Source organism: Myxocyprinus asiaticus, chromosome 13 (assembly GCF_019703515.2).
Source record: "Myxocyprinus asiaticus isolate MX2 ecotype Aquarium Trade chromosome 13, UBuf_Myxa_2, whole genome shotgun sequence".
Lineage (NCBI taxonomy): Eukaryota > Metazoa > Chordata > Actinopteri > Cypriniformes > Catostomidae > Myxocyprinus > Myxocyprinus asiaticus.
This window is the reverse complement of record NC_059356.1, coordinates 28,192,502-28,211,741: the sequence shown is the minus strand read 5'-3', so window position 1 is coordinate 28,211,741 and position 19,240 is coordinate 28,192,502. Positions and strand designations below refer to the sequence as shown.

General features: G+C 39.9%; 2 protein-coding genes across 2 annotated transcripts in view; one reads left to right on the top strand and one right to left on the bottom strand.

Annotated features, from left to right (window-relative positions):
- Positions 1 to 5,519, top strand: part of LOC127450453 (TBC1 domain family member 10B-like) — a 38,995-nt gene extending 33,476 nt beyond the window's left edge. Inside the window, exon 10 of the mRNA XM_051714565.1 lies at positions 17 to 5,519. Coding sequence (XP_051570525.1) covers positions 17 to 898 — 882 coding nt within the window. The 3' untranslated portion in view covers positions 899 to 5,519. The remainder of the gene's footprint in view (positions 1 to 16) is intronic.
- Positions 5,520 to 13,047: 7,528 nt separating this feature from the next.
- Positions 13,048 to 17,334, bottom strand: LOC127450780 (myosin regulatory light chain 11). Its single transcript, XM_051715126.1, has 7 exons — positions 17,186 to 17,334; positions 16,369 to 16,464; positions 15,028 to 15,103; positions 14,826 to 14,930; positions 14,304 to 14,382; positions 14,156 to 14,204; positions 13,048 to 14,037 (listed from the first exon to the last, which is right to left on the bottom strand). The coding sequence occupies exons 1-7, from the start codon at positions 17,186 to 17,188 to the stop codon at positions 13,936 to 13,938; spliced, it is 510 nt and encodes a 169-aa protein (XP_051571086.1). The 5' UTR covers positions 17,189 to 17,334; the 3' UTR covers positions 13,048 to 13,935.
- Positions 17,335 to 19,240: the final 1,906 nt, after the last annotated feature.

Below are 19,240 nucleotides of genomic sequence, written 5' to 3'. Positions count from 1 at the left end.
ACTCTTTGTTCTTTAGATTGTCACTCTATCTGTGACAGAGGCTCTCGTTGAGAGAGAGTGTAGTATTCAGGTGCGGAAGTGGCGGGAATCTCGTGGAGAGTTGACCCATCAACCAGGCCGTAGGCTGCACGGCACACGGGCCATCTTCGAGCAAAAGCACCGGGTTGATGCGATCAGCTCTGGGGGAAGCCTGTCCTTCCTGGGCGGTCCTCCTCCTGGCCCCTTGCGTGCCTCATCAAGCCTCCTTTCCCTTCCTGGCCTTAGAAAGGTCAAGATACCATTTCATTCTCAGAATAAGAAAGGCTCCATCTCTGGCAGCTTGTGCTCGGATGCTGTCCCACTGCAGCCTCTTGGAAGCAGCACTGGTGTGGTGGGACCACAATCCTCGGCCGGGATGACCCACTCAAAGCCTCCTGTATCACCTCCCCATAATACCGGAGACGGGGGGCGGCCGCAGGCACCGCATGGACCCAGTCCACTAGCTGCAGCATCTTCTACTACCATGGCACTGGCTCCAACCGCACATGCATCCAGCGCGCACACACTCCAAACGAAAGTTGTCTCTGAACACATCACCCCCACCATCCCCTCACCCACTGCCAACAACGCCCCATTACCACCGTGCCCCGAGTCCACAAAAACAGCACCTGCAGGGGCAGCAGAAGAGGATGGAAAGAAGAAAAAGAAAAGCAAAGAGTACAAGAAGAGAGAGAGAGAGGAGGAAAAGCAGAAGTCTCGAGAAAAGAAGGAGAGGGAAAAGACAGAGAAGGAACGACTGAAGAAAGAGAAAGAGAAAGCTGAGAAGAAAAAGGAAAAGGGGGGGAAGAGAAAAGACAAAGGAGGAGTTGGAGAGATGGAGGAGAAGAATGGAGGCGCAGCAGCGAAAGATTTGGCCTAATTCCTGACCTATCATCTCTTCAGATGGAAGGGCAGGAGGAGGAGGATGGGGGGAAAAAAGGACAAGGAATCAAAGCGGCTGTAGGCTGGTGGAAAGAGAGGGAGAGACAGAGAGGATAAATGAACAATCTCCTGTAACGTCCATTTCATCATAAGTACTACTCATTTCACAAGGATAACTGGATCACTGCACATGCCCCACATGCTTAACCTCTCATCATCATCGCCTCTGCTTGACAGTGCTTACAAAGCCTGACGTCAACCTGACGAAACATGACAAATTTATTATTATTTGGTTGAAATTGTTTTTTATTTTATTTATTTTTTTAAAGATGGATACCAGATTTATGAGATCAACAGGAACAGTGTAATTAGTAGTCAGTTCTAGTATACTGGGTGCCATGATGTACATAAACCTCTTGCGCCTTTAGGCCCATCTGTGCCAGTTCAGCCCCACAATCCCTTCTGTACATCACCTAAGAGGCGTCTCAACCAGAATATACTGAATAAAACATTTCTCAAATGAATGCACAGAGAAAAGCAAGGCAACAACTTTAGCCCTTGTGCTAATAACATGCGTTATGTGTGAGAGTGTTCTGGAGGACCTATTTATTCATTGTATTGTTGTTTGTTAGTGTGTTATCATATGTCTGTGCCTTGGCAGTGTAGTAAATTGTAAATCAGTCTTTTGCTGCAGACAGGTCTGAATAGGTTCTTCTCTCTTTTCAGTTTCCTCTTAAAGGAGCTTCTTCCAGTCACACTAACATAGAGAGTTAAAGTGCAAAAAGTGTTAGGAAGTGGCCATTAGGGGGAGTGGAAGAGCTGAGGAACAAAGGCCTGAATTAGAAACTGAGGACTGGGAGGAAAGGTGCATCAAAAAGTCATGACTTGGATAACCACTTTTTAAGTATGGTGCAGCCTCTAATATTTAAGTTAACATAATTACGAACAGGAGATTCTTCAAAAAACAAATAGATGGCAGAAAGTTTAGATATCAGTCCATCGCTATGTCAGCCTCACCAAAAATGCAGCGTTTCATTGTCACTCCACTTTCTCTGATCCAGAAGAGCTTGTTTGATTTTTTTTTTTTTTTTTTTTTTTCTCTCTTTCAGCTTGGCATTAACTGCAGTACTGGTTAAAATCTGCTAAGAGTATAGTGGTCCAGTCATTCAATGTCGTTTGATATTAATTATTTTGATATTAATATGGATGGAGTTTTGCACTGAGGCCTGTTTTCACCAGTAACCTTGATGGATTTTGATGTAGGGCACTTTCTAATCCAGTTCACCTTACTCCTTCAATCTGCGTTTTTTGGATTGGAAAGGTTTGGCGCAGCAGTGTAGCATTAACATTTGAAGCTCTTGGCTTGATGTACAGACTTGTATTAATTTAATCATAAACCATATGAAATCTATTACAGCAATTGTTAGTCCTCTTTTGGATTATTATTATTGTATTTTTTTCTATGCAAGTACATGGAGGCCTGATAGACTGGAATGGCAGTGAGCTTTATTTATAAAGAGGGCCCAATGTTAGGAGAGTGTTGTGGATTTGGAGAACTTTGTATTTAGTAAAAGGATTTATTTTTGTTTTATTTTGTAAGTGCTGAAAATTATTTTTGCACATTTTCTCCCAACTTCCTGGAGAACAAAGCCAAGCAGTTGTTATTTATTTCAGACATTTTAAAATCACAAGTGATATGGGAGATGGTGATTTCATACTGATGATTATTTCGCTCTATTCTGATCTTGTTTTTTCTTTCTTTTTTGTTTGTAATTATGTGCCCATCATATTGAAGGGGGAAATTAACATTTAGAGTTGTTTTTAGATTGAGAGAGAAGGAAAGGATGGTCCAGACATGCTCAATGAAATTTAAGAGAGGCATTTCTTTGTTAGGTAAATTGTTAAATAGTAACAAATAACAAACCCCTTTCCTGAACAGTGTTACTCTTTATGTGAAGTGAAAACTGATAAATTGAATACTCACTCTTCCTTAACCACCAAACCTTCAGTATTATGAATTATTCTGATACTTTCACCTGGTGATTGGACCTTTCATGGGTTTTTATTGTGCTTTTAAGACCCGTACTCCGTATATAGGATACTTGAGTTTCTGACAAGAGACCTGAAGTGGGATTTCTGTTTAGATCTAGTTCACATTGATCATCTGGATTCAGCTGAAGAATCCCATGCACTCGCATAAACCGGATTTTTACCTATCAGGCCTCCTTTACTACTGTTTTGTCTGTATTGCAAAGGGTAATCAACAGATGGACTTACAGCGGTTTGTACTCTACGCTCATCAAGATTTAATGCAAGGGTTGTCCAAAGTTGGTTTACTAACACTCTGAGACAGCTAGGACAGGGTGCAAAATATTTGACTTGTCTTATGGGTTTTTGCATTGGTCAGTATGACCCAATGTATGTTGTAGGATTGTTGCAAAAATAATTTTAATAATTTTTATTTTTTTTTAGTTTTTTTATTAGGGTTAGTGTTCTTTCATCCTGTCACTTGTATGTCTTATGCTTGTTTTAATGTTTACATTAAACCATTTACAGTTGTTCCATAACTGCAGAAGAGGAAGTATTTAATAATTAATTTGATGACAGTTGTGATGAGTAATAAATCATAATATATTAAAAGCCCCCCTCGTGTGATTCTTGTTGGTGTATTTTTGGGATTTGGAGTTTTAAAATGTCACCCATGTAACTATGGTTATACAGTGAACTATAGCAGACTACAGACACCTTTTGGCAAATTCATAATTTAAAGCAAAGCATTAATACATACATGATAAATGTGGATCATAAAATTAGTATTTTATTCCCCAAGTGGGTGTCATTCGAACGTCTTTTTTCCTTTTAATGAGATATTATGATTCCATTTAACCATCATGCATTCCCTTGCGACTCAGTACACTTGGCATTGCATCAGGAAGCTGACGCTATGGGGCATGTCCTTCTATAAGACCTAGTTTAAACCTTTCTACAATAATGGCAATTCTAAAGTTGGCTATGGTGTTTAAGCCTCACCTTTTTAGGCATGAAGCTGTCCAGTATAAAAGCAGCGTGCAAACACCATTCCTTAGAAATGTTGCAATGTTTTCTTCTTTAGTTGTCATATGAACAATCAGACAGTAAGTACACTGAAGAGCTAGTTTAGCCCCTTAACTGGCACCGTCCCATATATGGGACATTTTTCTGCTTTTTTTTTTAGCGTTTTTTTATGTTTATTGGAATATATTACCTTCATATCCGACTTTAATCATGACAAACCTAATATCGTTTGAGATCTTCAAGTTGCTAGCTTCGAAATATGCCCACTGTTTTGCGATCTGAATGACACCATTACAGTAATGTATTAAAATACTTAAAGAGTGGATTTTAAAACATTCAACATGTGAGCGGTATTACTTATCTTTTATATATTCTGGTCATGATCTGATCAGATGATGGCAGGAAATTCAAGCATACAATCCATGGTAAATGTCCACGATTGAAGGTAAACTCAACCATTTTATCCAAAACAGTGAAAATTTAGGAAAAAACTGACTGATTATCCTTTGCTTGCATCATCACTTATATTAAAATGTCTATTATCAATAAAATATTGATTATAAAACATATTTTATCAATTAGCATCGAGGTCTTTAGGTCTTCGCTATTCTGGTGAAAATTCCGTGTTGTTTGAGCCTACCCATGAGTCTCTCTGTGATTCACAGCTGGAGCTGTCAGTCAAACCAGATCAAAGGCTCCATGACCTCTCCAAAATTCAGTGAATAGATCCAGCCAATGGATCGCCAGTCAAGATTTGATTGACAGGTCATGTAGCCATTGGTATGACGTTTCCATGGTTCAGGGATTGGCCTCACTCATTCTAGAACAGTGACATCATCCTTGTGTTTGTTTGGATAGAGAACCTAAGGCCACCATTATGCTCTGAGCTTTCTTCCATTTCTGATGACCGATCGGAGCCGAAATCTAACGTTTTCGCTGCTTCTTTCAATGGATCTATGCAAAAACACTACAATCTTGCTAGATTTGAGTACTTCTGAATAAGTTCCATGCAGTTTTGAGGAAGAATAAACACAAAACTGGCAGGAGCGCATATTCTGTGTTTGCACTCATAGCAGTTATAGGGCTAAAGCTAAATGCACAGGCGCTGATCAGTATGAATGGGCTCTTTGGATCATTTATTATTTTATTTAGTGGTGTAAACAAACTATTATATAATTTATAGCAGAAAAATATATGTTTGTTATAAATATGAATAGTTACTGGCTTCCACTACTAACAATACTTACACTGTAACCTTGCATTATAAATGTAATTATAATAATTATAATCTATAATGAATTTTATATAATGTTTTGCAATAAAATAGTGTGTCCTCATATGTGTTTTGAGTGGTGTGTCTGAAATGTTTTTTTTTTTTTTTTTTTTTGTTTAATTTCTAAAATTCGTTTTATTCACTCTTGCACCAATGAAGTTCTGATTTCATCCTGTGGCCACTTTTGGTACTGTGCCTAGTAAATGTTTTCATAATTTACTTGAAATTTAGGACACAACTTGGTTTGATGTACGGCTTTAAGTTTCTTTTGTTTTGTTTTTTTTTTTTTGGGTGCCACATATTTATTTTAATAAAATAAGAAATAAAAGTTTAGTGCATTGCATTTTCATTTCAATAAACTTAAACTTCTATAACTTTTTTTTTAAATTAACTCAAATAACTGATTTCACTTCACAATAATTTCCCATGTGTCTTCTTTAAAAAGAGTCCAAAATGATGTCTGTAGACCCTGGTATTTCAGAATGACAGGCATGTAATCTGAGTATGTCACTCTTGGAACAATGGAGCTTTGATATCATCTTGTTACCACATTTGGTACTGCGTCTACAATAATTCTAAGACATTTGCAGTTTTATAACTTATTTACTTGAAATTTGGGACACAACTTGGTTTGATATATGGCTTTAATTGTAATTTTCTATAATTTCTTTGGCCACTACATATATTTTTTTTATATGTTTTTAAATAAATGAAATACAATTTCAAACAATGAAAAAAATAAATAATAATAATGTCCTGAAAAGGCTAAATTGGTATCATTCCACATGGTATGCCTCACAGAATCTAAAGATTCCAATTTCGTGATTTTAGGACAAACCATTCAGAAGTTATAAATAAAAATAAAGATTTATTTTTTGTATCTCATAACCAGTAGGTGGCGCTGTGCCGAAACTGCTCAGGTACCCTCAGGTCATGGTTGTCATAACACACACCAAGTTTGGTCTGAATTTGCTAAAGTGTTGCGGAGATATAGGCTAACAAATTATTTGGAGTGCACATCATCAAATTTCTTCGCGAGTTATTCGAGAACAGTTTGGTATTTCAAAAATCTTTGAAAAAAATGTTGTTGGCATGGTCTAAAGATGATCTGAGCCAAATTTGGTGAAAATCAGACCAATCATCTAGGAAGAGTTTGAAAAAGTAGGTTTTCAATTCAATTAATAATGGCCGACAGGAAGTTTGGCCAACCATGACAAATGTGGGATTGTTGAATTCGGCTTGACCCAAGGAATATATCAAGACCAGTGACATAACAATAGGCTAAAATTATCAAAAGTTGTTAGCATTTTTATATATTTCATTATATTTTTTTACCACAAGGAGGCGCCATCCTGAAAATTGTTGAGCACCTTCAGGGCATAGTGTCGATAACACATACCAAGTTTCGCAATGATACACCAATGGATCTGTAAAATACAGCATTTTACAATAAAATTCCAAATGGCGCTCAAAATGGCCAACATAGGCAAAATTACTACCATTCGACATGGTATGCCCCACAGAATCTAAAGAGTCCAGTTTTGTGATTTTAGGACAAACAGTTCAGAAGTTATGAGCAAAAATAGCCGTTTTTTAAAAATCTCTTGACCCATAGGGGGCACTATGCTGAAACGCTGCAGGTCACCTCAGGGCATGATGGCTGTGACACATACCAAGTTTCATCACAATACATCAAAGCGTTGTGGAGAAACAGCCTCAAATACAATTTGACACATTCTTTGTTGAATTTGTTAAAGCACCATTCAAAAATGGTTTGGTCTATCAAAATTATTTTAATAAATTTTTGTGTGTCTCCAGATGATGCATGGCAATTTTCATGCAAATCGGACGTATGGCCTTGGACGAGTTCAAAATGTAGGTTTTTCTGAAAATTCAAAATGGCAGAAAATCTAGTCGGGCGGAAATTGAAATCATGGTATGCTTTCGATTCAGCATGAGCTCAGGAATCAGGAGAAAAGATAATTTTGTCTCTTAACACTTACATTTATAATACTACGGCCATGTAAGATGTGTGATGATTGTAGTACATTGTATAAAAAGCACTATAATGTCACTATACAGTATATATTTAATTAAAGGCTATCCAGTAAACAAACATTGGTCATTAAACAACACAAACGATTTTGAAGCACAGAATTTATTCACGCCACCAGACTACAATGTAAAAATATTTACACAGCAAGTTAATATGGAAGATGCTGGATATGTTTTTAATTAACCACGCTACAATAGAGACAACATATGCATGACAACGGTTCAAAAGTTATTAGCATAAACATGAGTGAAAATTTGAACTGTTGGTAGCACTAGAAGGTTTGAGATAAAGACTCTAAATTGCTCTGGTATCACTTCAGACTGTCCTCTATCTATGTGCAAATTTTCATAACTTTCCCATTAATGGTTCTATAGGCTGCCATAGGAAATGTATACAAAATAATAATAATAATAAATATAGCTGCAAGCAACTGTTGTCGGGGGCCAAGCACATGTGGTGAGATGACCAAAACAAACAAATTTGACAGAAAAGATCCTGTGGATAACAATTTTGGTGTGACATTTCACCTGTTTTGAGCACAGTTGTAAAAAATAGGATTGTCTTAAGTTAAAGTGCCCCATAGCATCAAAAATGAACGACACTCATTATGTTACCTCAGTGTTCTCTTGTCCATGTGTTCAAATTTTGTTACGTTTGAAAATTGCACTCACAAGATACAGGCTAATTAGTCATTATAGGCCATGCCCAAAACAGTTTTGCTTATATCTTTGGAACGATTCGACACATCAAACTTTTTGTCAGGAGGGTCTGTAGATGATATATACCAAGTTTCGTGAGAATCTAGGACGAGTTCGAAAAAGTAGGTTTTTTTGGTAAACTGGAATTGTAAAAAAAAAAAAAAGTTTATTGCAGAAATGGAAATTTAAGTGACCATATCATTGTGGAGCACTGGTAGATTTAGAGAAGCTACAAATTTGTATTGTAGCCTATACATTTCCAGAGTTATGAGCAAAAACGTGAATTAGCTAATTATACCACCATTGTGTGGCCGATTGTCACAAAATTTGAAATGCGGCTTCGAGTTGACACCCTGCTTGTGTGTAGTAATTTCCATAACCCTCGGCCATTCCCTATAAGAGTTATAAGGTGCTGAAATTTGATTGGCCGTTGGCAGCCATTTTTGTTAATTGGTCAAATCAATTTTTTAAGAATATGTTAAAACCATGAGGGGTGGACAATCCTCTACTCGGGGAAAGAGACTGCCAAACAACAGGAAGTGGCTCTTCTTCTGAAAAAAAGAATGAAGGGGGTGTGGGAGTGTGGCGGTGAGGTGTGGGAAGCTGTAAGACCCAGGATACTTTGGGCTCGACTTTCCCATCAACCAGAGGCGAGGAGTGGTGGTCATGGTTACTTATGCCCCCACTGAAGACGAACATCCGTGGAGGGATGCAGGCAAAGCCGATGAGTCAGATGCCTTCTATGACCTCCTGTCACAGGTGCTAGCTAAAGTGGCTCCTCAGGATAGAGCCATCTTGTTGGGTGACTTCAATGCCTGAGTTGGCCAGGATGCTGGCACCTGGTCTGGAGTGATTGGAAGGCATGGGCCAGATCAGCTGAATAACAACGGCAGGAGGCTGCTAGATTTTTGTGCAGCCCATGGGCTTGTAATTACCAACACACTGTTCCGGCATCTGCGCATCCACACTACATCATGGATGTATGCCAGGTCCAAGCAAGAACATCTGCTGGACTACATAGTGACGGAACAGTGATTGCGGGCACATGTCCATGATACCAGGACCTACCGTGGAGCTGATCTGACCACTAACCATCAACTTGTCATCTGTAAGATGCACCTGCCATTCTTCCACTCCAGTGGTGGGTGTACACCCAGGTCCCCATTCAAACCCTTAGTGGTATGGTCTCAGCTAGCTTATTAAAGTTGCAAGCGAGAATTTCATCATCGCTTGCGGCTGGGTTTTGCATCATCCCCCATTCCTCCAGATGTCGAGGGGAAATGGGCGAGGTTTAGGACTGTGGCTCATTCAGCTGCAATGGCTGCTTTGGGTACACGGTCCAGACCTCCCCGGAGAACCTGGCTGACAGAGGAGGTGTTAAAGCTGGCTGAGAAAAATCGACAGGCCCACTCTCCTCGGCTACAGCATCCCACATTGGAGAATGAGGAGGCTTACTGCAGCCTTCGCTCAGAGGAGCTGCAAGGATGGGTGGTGGTTGCGGGTTGCTGAGGAGAGGTCCTTTTTTGTGAGGTCCTGGGGGAGAGAAAATCCCTCAGCCAGGAAAACAACGTGGGACAAAGGGGGGATGACCCTGCCAAGGCTGCGGTGCCTCAAATATTGGAGGAAGAAATCACCCCCTGTGAGTGGTTGGCTGAGATGCCATCTGTTGAGGAAGTACTGAAGGTGATCCAGAGTCTGAGATCGGGAAAGGCACCGGGCAGAGATGATCTCCCAGGTGAAATGTGGAGGGAGGGTGGCATTTGTGCACAGACTGCCCTACATGACATCATAACAACAGTCTGGACTACTGGACGGGTTCCGCAGGATTGGAAGGATGCCCTGGTGGTCCCCCTCTTTTAGAAAGGGGACCGCACAGACTATAACAACTACAGGGGCATCTCACTCCTCAGTGTGCCAGGAAAGGTCCTGGCAAGGTTTATTCTATATCGCCTCACTAGGCACGCTGAGGAGAGGCTTGCAGAGCCCCAATGTGGTTCTAGGAAAGGGCGGTCCTGCATGGATGCCATATTTTCTGTCCGTCTGATACAGCAGAGGTGTAGGGAATTCCAACAAGACCTACACCTCTGCTTTATTGACCTGGTCAAGGCCTATGATACCATCAGTAGGCCTGGGCTCTGGGTTGTTCTTCGTGCTTTCGGAGTCCCTGACCCTCTGCTCACAATCATTAAGGACCTTCATGATGGTGAGCGGGCCCGGGTAAAACTACGTGGCCGGGAGTCAGAGCCATTCCCTGTAAACCTTGGGGGCGACAGGGATTTCCTCTTGCTCCCACATTATTTAACATCTATTTTGACCACGTAGTTTGTGAAGCCTTCAATAGCTGTACCAGAGGAATTTCTATCTGGTACAGATACAATCAGAGGCTGATCGATGCCCGGGTGTGGTCAAGGGATGGCTCCCTATTGCTCAACCATGTTATGTATGCCGATGATCTGGTAATTGCTGCTCACTCAGAGGAGGAGTTGGGGTGCTGCTGCTGAACCTGGAGCTTGCCACTAAGAGTTGGGGCCTTACCATCAGCCCCACTAAAACTAAGCACCTGCCTGGGTATTTTGTACCATCGGACACTCCACCCCCCAAACTCCCAATTGGTGATAGAGCAGTTGTGGAGAGAGTGGAGAGTTTCCCATACCTGGGCAGTGTGCTCATGACCGGCTCCGGTTTAGCAGCGGAGGTCTCACTCCAAATCAGTCGAGCGGCATTATCTTTTCATCGGTTGCGTAACGCTGTGTGGAAGCTACCTGGTCTGTCGCTCCGCACGAAGCTTCAGGTCTTCTCAGCCACGGTCGTCCCCTCCCTTCTCTACGCTTGCGAAACGTGGACCCCGTTAATGGAACATCTTTGCCAGTTAGAAACATTTAGGCTGACCTGCCTACGATCCATCCTGGGTTTAACCAGGTTGGATTGTGTGAGGAGCTCACAAATGCTTGAATGATCTGGACAAAGTCCAATCGGTGAGCTCCTCCGGCAGGCAAGGCTGCGTTGGCTGGGCCATGTAGCCCGCATGCCCAGCCACCACATGCCTAAACAGCTTTTGACACTTCACGTGGCCTCAAGGTGCACATAGCCTGGCACAAGCATCGTGGTGAAGTCACCGCCACTTAGTGGCGAATGGCGGTTGTTGTTGTTGTTGTGTGTGTGAGTGTGTGTGATTCCAAAATTTCTGGAATCGAACAGCCCTAATGTTTTGTTTTTAAGTTGTTCGGGAACTTGTGCTACCACTGTTCACTGGCCATTTTGGAAGTTTCTCCAACTTCACTGTTTTTTGAAGACCCTTTTTCTGTAGTCATGTGAACAAACTTGGTTAGAAAATGCAATTACTTTTTATTTGAAAAGATGGCATCTGAAGCTAGTGCAGGACACTGCCTGTGTGATGCTCACAAAGATAGATGTATTAAAAGAAAGAAAATAAATGAAAACTGCTGCCAACCACATTAAATGAAAATATTTCAGAAGCTTCTTAAGATAAAACAAGATTTAGTGCTCTGTCTGTAATTATAACTCAGAAATATTATTTAAGGAACATTATAAGGAACAGAGCCTTTGATAAACCGGTCTGCTTGTGGCTTAAAAGCAAAATAATTATTTATTTGTTTAAAAAACAATAACAAACACATTCTACATTGTAAAATACATTGTGTTTTATTCATTAATAAAATACTGTTTACCCTGACTACTATTTATTGTTGACCCCTTTTCCATTGACCCCTATTGTTCCTAATAAGCCCACTGAACAAATAACCCATTAAACCTCATATGTAAAAATTGTTTAAGGGGTAGTTCACCCAAAAATGAAAATTATCTCATCATTTACTCACTCTCATGCCATCCCAGATGTGTATGACGTTCTTTCTTCAGCAGAAAACAAACATAGATTTTTAGAAGAATATTTCAGCTCTGTAGGTCCATATAGTGTAAGTGAATGGTGATTAGACCTTTGTAGCTATACATATTATGTTCACATAAAGGAAACATAAAAGTAATCCATATGGCTCCAGTGGTTCAATCCATATCTTCAGAAGTGATATAATAGGTGTGGCTGAGAAACAGAACAATATTTCAGTCCTTTTTACTCTACTGAAAATCTCCACTTTAACTTTGTTACAATGTTAGAACAAAGAACAATGTTGCTTGTACATTCTTCTGAACAGGCTTTTGTTTCTATGTATGCAACAAAAGCAATTGCTCCTCAGTAAGATGGCTTTTATTTTTGTAGCTTGTTGCCAGAATTGTATGGTTAAATTGTTATAGTTTTAATCATTAGAATGATTTTAAATGGTCATTTAATGCTTACTAAAACACAATCTCTTTGCAAATGCACTTTCAATTAAATAATTATTATTTTAACCACATAGGCCTCTTCATGATACCACTCAGTCTTATGTGGAGGCGAATGTGAAGTGGAGCAGCTCTATTTACATTGTCCAGGGGGTAGTGCTGTTCACATACTGTTGCCATGGAGGTCTATAATACCCAAAGAAAGCTATCTATTAGCATTGCCATTTATCTCAGTAGCAGTTACTCAGGTTGTGCATGCCTCTACGGAAGCACACAGCCTGCATGCCACCATTTTTGCTCATGGGCACTCAGTTCCGGAAGCAGACTAATCACTCTGTAATTGCAGGAAAATTATGTCCTGACTTTTGACACTACAAAAACACGCACAGTCCCAGGACCTTCACTAACGACTATCCTTAGCTGTGACATCAAATGCAGTTGACAATAAAAAAATATCTACTATAATATAGGCTTAACAAAATATTTGAAATGTATTTGTAGCTTCCAGAAATGTTGATTTCATCTGAATATATTGCTACTTTTGAATGGCCATCAGTGAGGAAAAATGCTTACATTGTGGTGTAGTTATGGAATCTTTCAGCAGGGGCAAACTGTCCTCACCAACCAAACCTTGAGATCTACGGCATAAAAGACTTGCAGCTTTATTGCAATCTTCCCTATGTTGCATTTTTGTCTCTGTATAATTACAACAGATAGACTTGCCTTATTTCATTCCATCAATCACACAGCCAGCACAGACACGGCAGTACAAAAGATAGATGTTTTATTCATAGTTTGTGTCTTTTTATTGGTTACAGTAGAGTATCTGGCAGAGCAAAGCAGGCCCAGATGCAGAAAGCAAAAGAGTGGGTAGATTAAAAAAGACATGGACAGAGCTATAGTTAAGGGGAGGGGAGAGTGGGAGTGAGGAGGATATGTTTTCTTTCAGTCCGCATTCTCCTCTCTTCCTCAGATGGTCTAAATGAGCCTGGCATCACTTTTAGGAGACCAAGCTCTCTCAGTAAAAACCTCATTTGGTCATTTTTTCACTGTTAGTCAACTGGCAGGGGAAGAATATGAGACTGATGACAGGTTCCTCTATTATAAAGCAAGATCACTCCATCTTTCTTCTGTTTCCCCAGAGTGGGCTCACAACATTCTTCCAGATCTAGCTTGATAGCTGCTTTAGCCAAAAGCAGAAAAGAGTGAGAGACGTCTTCATTCCAACCCTCAAGGCAACAGAAGAAGATGCTGCAACATTCATGCATTATTTTGACAGCAATGGAAATGTGAAAAATGAGAGGTGGTGGTGAGTAATGAGAAACAGAGAAAGAGAGAGTATGTGAGCAATATGGAAATGTTGTTAAAAGATCATTTTATTGAAAACAATCCCTTGTCCCCACTGACAGACACTGTGGTCATGCGCCTCTCCACCCTCCTGGTTAAGTCTCAATGAGACAAGTCTTTGTTTTTGAATATGAACAGAACTGAGGAGAGATAGAGTAAGTGCTTAAGAGTAACAAAGATGGATGGAAAGAAGGAAGGGAGGAAGAAACACAAAGTAAGAAAAGGAGGACAAAGAGCAGACTGGGAGAGTAAAGTGGTTTTGGATGCACTTTCATCTCTTTTTTAATTTTTATTTTCTCCTCTGTCTTTTACTCCTCCTTCTCCTCTCCGTGTGTGATGACATAGCAGATGTTCTTGTAGTCAACATTGCCAGCCACATCTGGGGGGAAGGCGGCAAACAGATTCTTCATCTAAATGTGTGGTAGAAGAACAAAGAACTTGTTATATTTAACAAACATTAAAAACAGTGACAAGTTCAGAGACTTATGAACTAATCTAAAAACACAGAAGAGCAACATCTGATCTCACCTCCTCTGCGGAGAACCTGTCGCACTGAGTGGTCAGAAGCTCCTCAAGGCTAGAGAGGCAAAGAAAGACAGTGAGAAGCAGTCAGAGATGAAATTTTGATTACTTTAGAAGACAGCAATTTACTTTTCACTGGGAAATATAGACTCACAATTCCTTCTTGATGGTGCCAGTGCCCTCGGGGTCCAGCACCTTGAAGGCAGAAACGATGACGTCCTCGGGGTCAGCACCTTTCAGAGACAGGGAGAGGAAGTTACATCACACTTGCAAAAAACTGAATATAACAGTGAGCCCATTTACATGCATACCAATCGGCTGATAACTCCTAAAAATCAGCTTATTTAAAAAATCAGACAAAGCAAGAAAACCGTGTTGACATGAGTTATTCTCTGATTTTGACGTTAAACTGTGAAGAGGTAAGCACACAACACATTCATACATTGGATAAGCATATAAGAATGCCAGTAAAGGTGTTTACATGCAACGTTAAATATGGGTAATGGGCAAAAATCTACCTGTGTCGATCGGTTTATTCTTAAGCCATTTATGTCCTTACACCATTAAATGAAATCTGTTTAATGGATTAACATGACCACACACATTGTAGTGTGTTAAAAATAATCGGCGTAAGAACAAGCATGTATGATCCAGAGAAAAATGGGCTTTTGCATACCCTTCAGCTTCTCTCCGAACATGGTCAGGAAAACGGTGAAGTTGATTGGGCCGCTGGCCTCCTTGATCATGGCTTCCAGCTCCTCATTCTTCACATTCAGCTGGCCTACAGAAAGACGAGGAGAGGACAGGAAGGAGTGATCGCAGATTCAGTATGATATGTTTAAAGAAAATTAACTGGAATAAGACACAAACTGACTCACCCATTGAGGCCAACACATCCCTAAGGTCGTCTTTGCTGATGATACCGTCTCTGTTCTGGTCAATGATTGTGAAAGCCTGTGAATGTAACAGAAAAAATCAAGAAAATTGTTACAGGTGTTGGTGGTGATAGAAACTGAGGGACTTATCCATGGTAATGGTGTCAGTTGTAAACCCATCACCCGAGATGATTTGATTTGTTCAATTCTGTTGTCAGCTTTTCTTTCTTGCCTGTCTCTAGTAAAATATCCTTTCTCAATCACATGAAACATGACCCCCCCCCAGCTTAAATATATAACGACAGCTGCTAACTCCCACCCGGCCTCCACAGATACCCTCGCTGATCCATCTTTCCATCTGTGGGAAGTGTTAGGTCGATCCCAACTATGATATCAGACATTCCTGAAGTAGCACTTGAGAAGGCTGTATCACTTTCAAACTACCCAAACCATTTCATGTCCTTACTTAGCTCAATCGCACATTAGCCTCACCCTTTCAGTGTGCACACACACACACACATACTCTTTACTTAGTGTTTTATATAATGATGCTAACCCAGATTAATCATGATGTCAAAATATGATACAGAGAGATGACAACTGGTAAAGCAACTAATTTGCAGGTCTTTCCTTTGTGCGTTATTTTTATGTCATTTCGAGGCCTACTCGGTAAGCTAATGTGCATCTCTCTCTCTCTCTCTCTCTCTCTCTCTCTCTCTCTCTCTCAGGCATGCAATGTGGTCCTCAGCTGCTGTCCACTGGGATCAGAGCAGAAGGAGTTACTGGCAAATGGGAGGTCAGAGGAAAGGAAGGCTGTGACATTTCTTTGTATATTAGCAGATAAGACAAAGGCTGGATAATGTGCTGTTGACTCAGCACAGCTGCTGGCTTTACTTTAATTCTGACAATCAAATAAGCCTTAATATAGACATGACCTTTCTCTTTGTGGAAGGTTAGCAGTGAGCGTTTTCCTGAAAAGTAAGTAAATCATAAAATTAATGTTACAAAAAATATTCCCATTAAAAACAGCCTCTGCGAGGTATTTCAAAGTGGTAGTTTGTTGAATGTTAAATTATTATCTTACTGATTTTTATTTGATTATCCATAATGAGGTGGAAAAAAAAAAACTTAAACGTAATCCCTAATAATTTCCCATAATATATAATAACAGCAAATATGATCTCTATGAAGCACCAATGTATCTGACACAGACAAAATAAAATTTTACATGGGATAACATGCTAATTGTCTAATTAAATAAAGTAACAAAAGGCTAATACATCATTAAACAATACATTTATTAGAGTAACAACAATAAGATGTAAGATATGAAAAAATAATCACCTCCTTGTACTCCTGAATCTGGCTCTGCTCAAACATGGAGAACACATTGGAGGAACCCTCTCCTCCTCCTGCCCTCCTCTTGGCCTTCTTGGGTGCCTAGATATGCACAAATTGAGCATGTTTAGTATTTAGCAGCAAAGCTATCTGAGAACGCATTACACAAGCATACTTACATGCACATATAATGCATCTCGTGTTTCTTTCCTCTATGTTGAGACTAATACATGTTGAAGCATTTTCAAAATCACCTAATGGTTACAGACTTTCACATTGCATTGCCTCACATAGCACCTGCTATACACTCTTTAGTGACACCAGATTCTCAGAACAAAGAGCTTTGTTCTGCTTTTACACATTCTAATCAGCACAGTGTGGCACAGCTTAATTCAAATAAAACCCTGAGTAGCAAAACATGAACGAAACAATATTACATTTTATGTGTGAAGTACATCCAAATAATGATCTATAGATCACAGGTCTCTAGTCAATAAAAAATGAAGTTTCAATGGCCTGCCATCATTTACAGTTTTGGCAAATGTTGAATGGTACCCACTATCTAGCATTAGCTAGCAATTTGTTATCTAAAAACGCCAACTGGTTCCAAAAACACAGTTTGGGACCAAAAAAATTAATAAAATAAAAAAATTCCCATTTAATCATATCCTGTTTAAGATATTGTAAGTCCACAGTTGAAATATCCAAGAATTAGATGCTTAAGATTTGAGCACTTATCCATGTGAACCTGCTGAGAGTGTTACAGCCTCAGGTGTGTGGCATTATCTCTGGACAGGTAACCGCTAAGATACAGGTTACTCACCATGTCGAGACGGTATGTGTGAAGCCTAAGAAGCACAAGAAGTGAAGATTGTGTGAAGCCGCGTAGTGACCTGTTCTCCGGGGGCTAATATACTACCCAAGGCCTCTTGCTAATTATAGATCCAACCTTAAGTGTGGCTTGGGAAATAGCAGATCGAGAGTGAGGGAGAGGGAGGAAAGAGAGAGATGAGGTAGGGGGACAGTGATGAAGGAACAGAGGGTGTGATCATCTTACAGTGATCAGAAATAGCTATGTGAGTCTTGGAATGGGATGAATTTGATACTCCGGGGATTTGGCAGTAGTCTGCATGTCTCATGTAGACTAATATGGACATGGAGACGTAAGGAACTGTTTGGGCTTCAGACACTGACATGCTAACACAGACAATCACATAACTCAAGCAAGTTGAAATGAATATAATTAAACTTGGAAAATTATATGCAGTTATTTAACAACTCTAAAACTCAAACATTGGGGGGTGGGGACTCTGTCTCTGTTATATATAGTAATAGAGACTGATTGATTGTAATCCTGAGATTTATTGATCTGAGGATTGTCTTGTTCATGTGTGCATCTTATATGTAAGGACTCATTCTGGCTTCTTTACCCTTGCCCTCACAACTTTCTAAATTGGTCCTAATCGAAAATAGGTTTTAATACCTTTCCAAGTATAGTGATACCGTAAGATTGGGGTCCCCCTCGCCCCCACTACCTCCACCACCATACGGTCATGCCCATTTTCTGCACTCTCTCTCCCTTTCACTCTCTGATCTGCAGTCACTCATTGATAGAGATAGTGAGATATGATTTGTGGTGGCTCAAGGGAAGCTGCTCTGTGTGTGGGTACATTATTCTTTTCTCGTCCTCACTTTGAGATGGTCAGAGAACACAAGCACAGGGCGGCTCAGTGAGGGGTTGGTAGGAGACATAGAAGGGAAATTTGAGGCTTAAGAGAAGTTCTTTTGGGAAGGTGGGGGCAACATGTTGAGGAGACAGCTGAGAGGGACTGAAATAGCAAAACAAACTTTCCTGCTCCTTGCACTCTCCTTTTCTTCACTGTTCAATTCATCAGTAATTTCCTTGTCCACTTCTGTCCCACAGTTTATGCATTTCTTTCCTCCTTAAGCTTAATTTGATACCTTGCGAATCTCTCTTTCTCTTGTTTTTTCCCCTATCTAAACCTGGATACTTCCAACATCTTCAGCTAAATGGCATTTTTACATTTGTAAGATTTCAGCTCACTCTTCCTGTAGATTAGTTCAACCGCATGATTCTCACTGCAATTTTGGGAGCGCCACTGTTATGGATGGACTGCTAAATGTTTTAAAATCAGAAGGTGACAAAAGCACTGCATCTCTGTATTATAAAACAACAATCTGTTTTACTTCAGTTTCTAGGGCCTGCAGTCAGTTGCAAGAAACCCCTTAAATTATAGAAAACCCTCAGTGACAATAGCTTTACAATTACAACTATGGGTTTTCTTAACTTAAGGGGTTTCTTACAGTGAATTCTTGCAACTGGGCCCTGAAAACTGTCCTTCTTCTCTGAAGAAGATACATGACAACCTTCTGCATCTTCATCTGCACTAAACTGTAGGAAGCAAAATTGTATTTATTAGTAATAAGATTGAAAAATAATTTTATACTTCCTTTAAAAAGTATGCATTTCCCACAAATACTCATGTGTTCTAGTTAGTTATCTGATTTCTATATATTCTTTTAAAGACTATTGCATCAGGCACATTTAACATTTAAAATGTCTTACATATATATATATATATATATATATATATATATATATATATATATATATATATATATATACACTGATCAGCCACAACATTAAAACCACCTGCCTAATATTGTGTAGGTCCCCCTCCTGCCACCAACAGCGCCAACCCGCATCTCAGAATAGCTTTCTATTGTGTTCACATCAACCATCAGAATGGGGAAAAAAATGTGATCTCAGTGATTTAGAGCATGGCATGATTGTTGTTGCCAGATGGGCTGGTTTGAGTATTTCTGTAACTGCTGATCTCCTGGGATTTTAACTTAG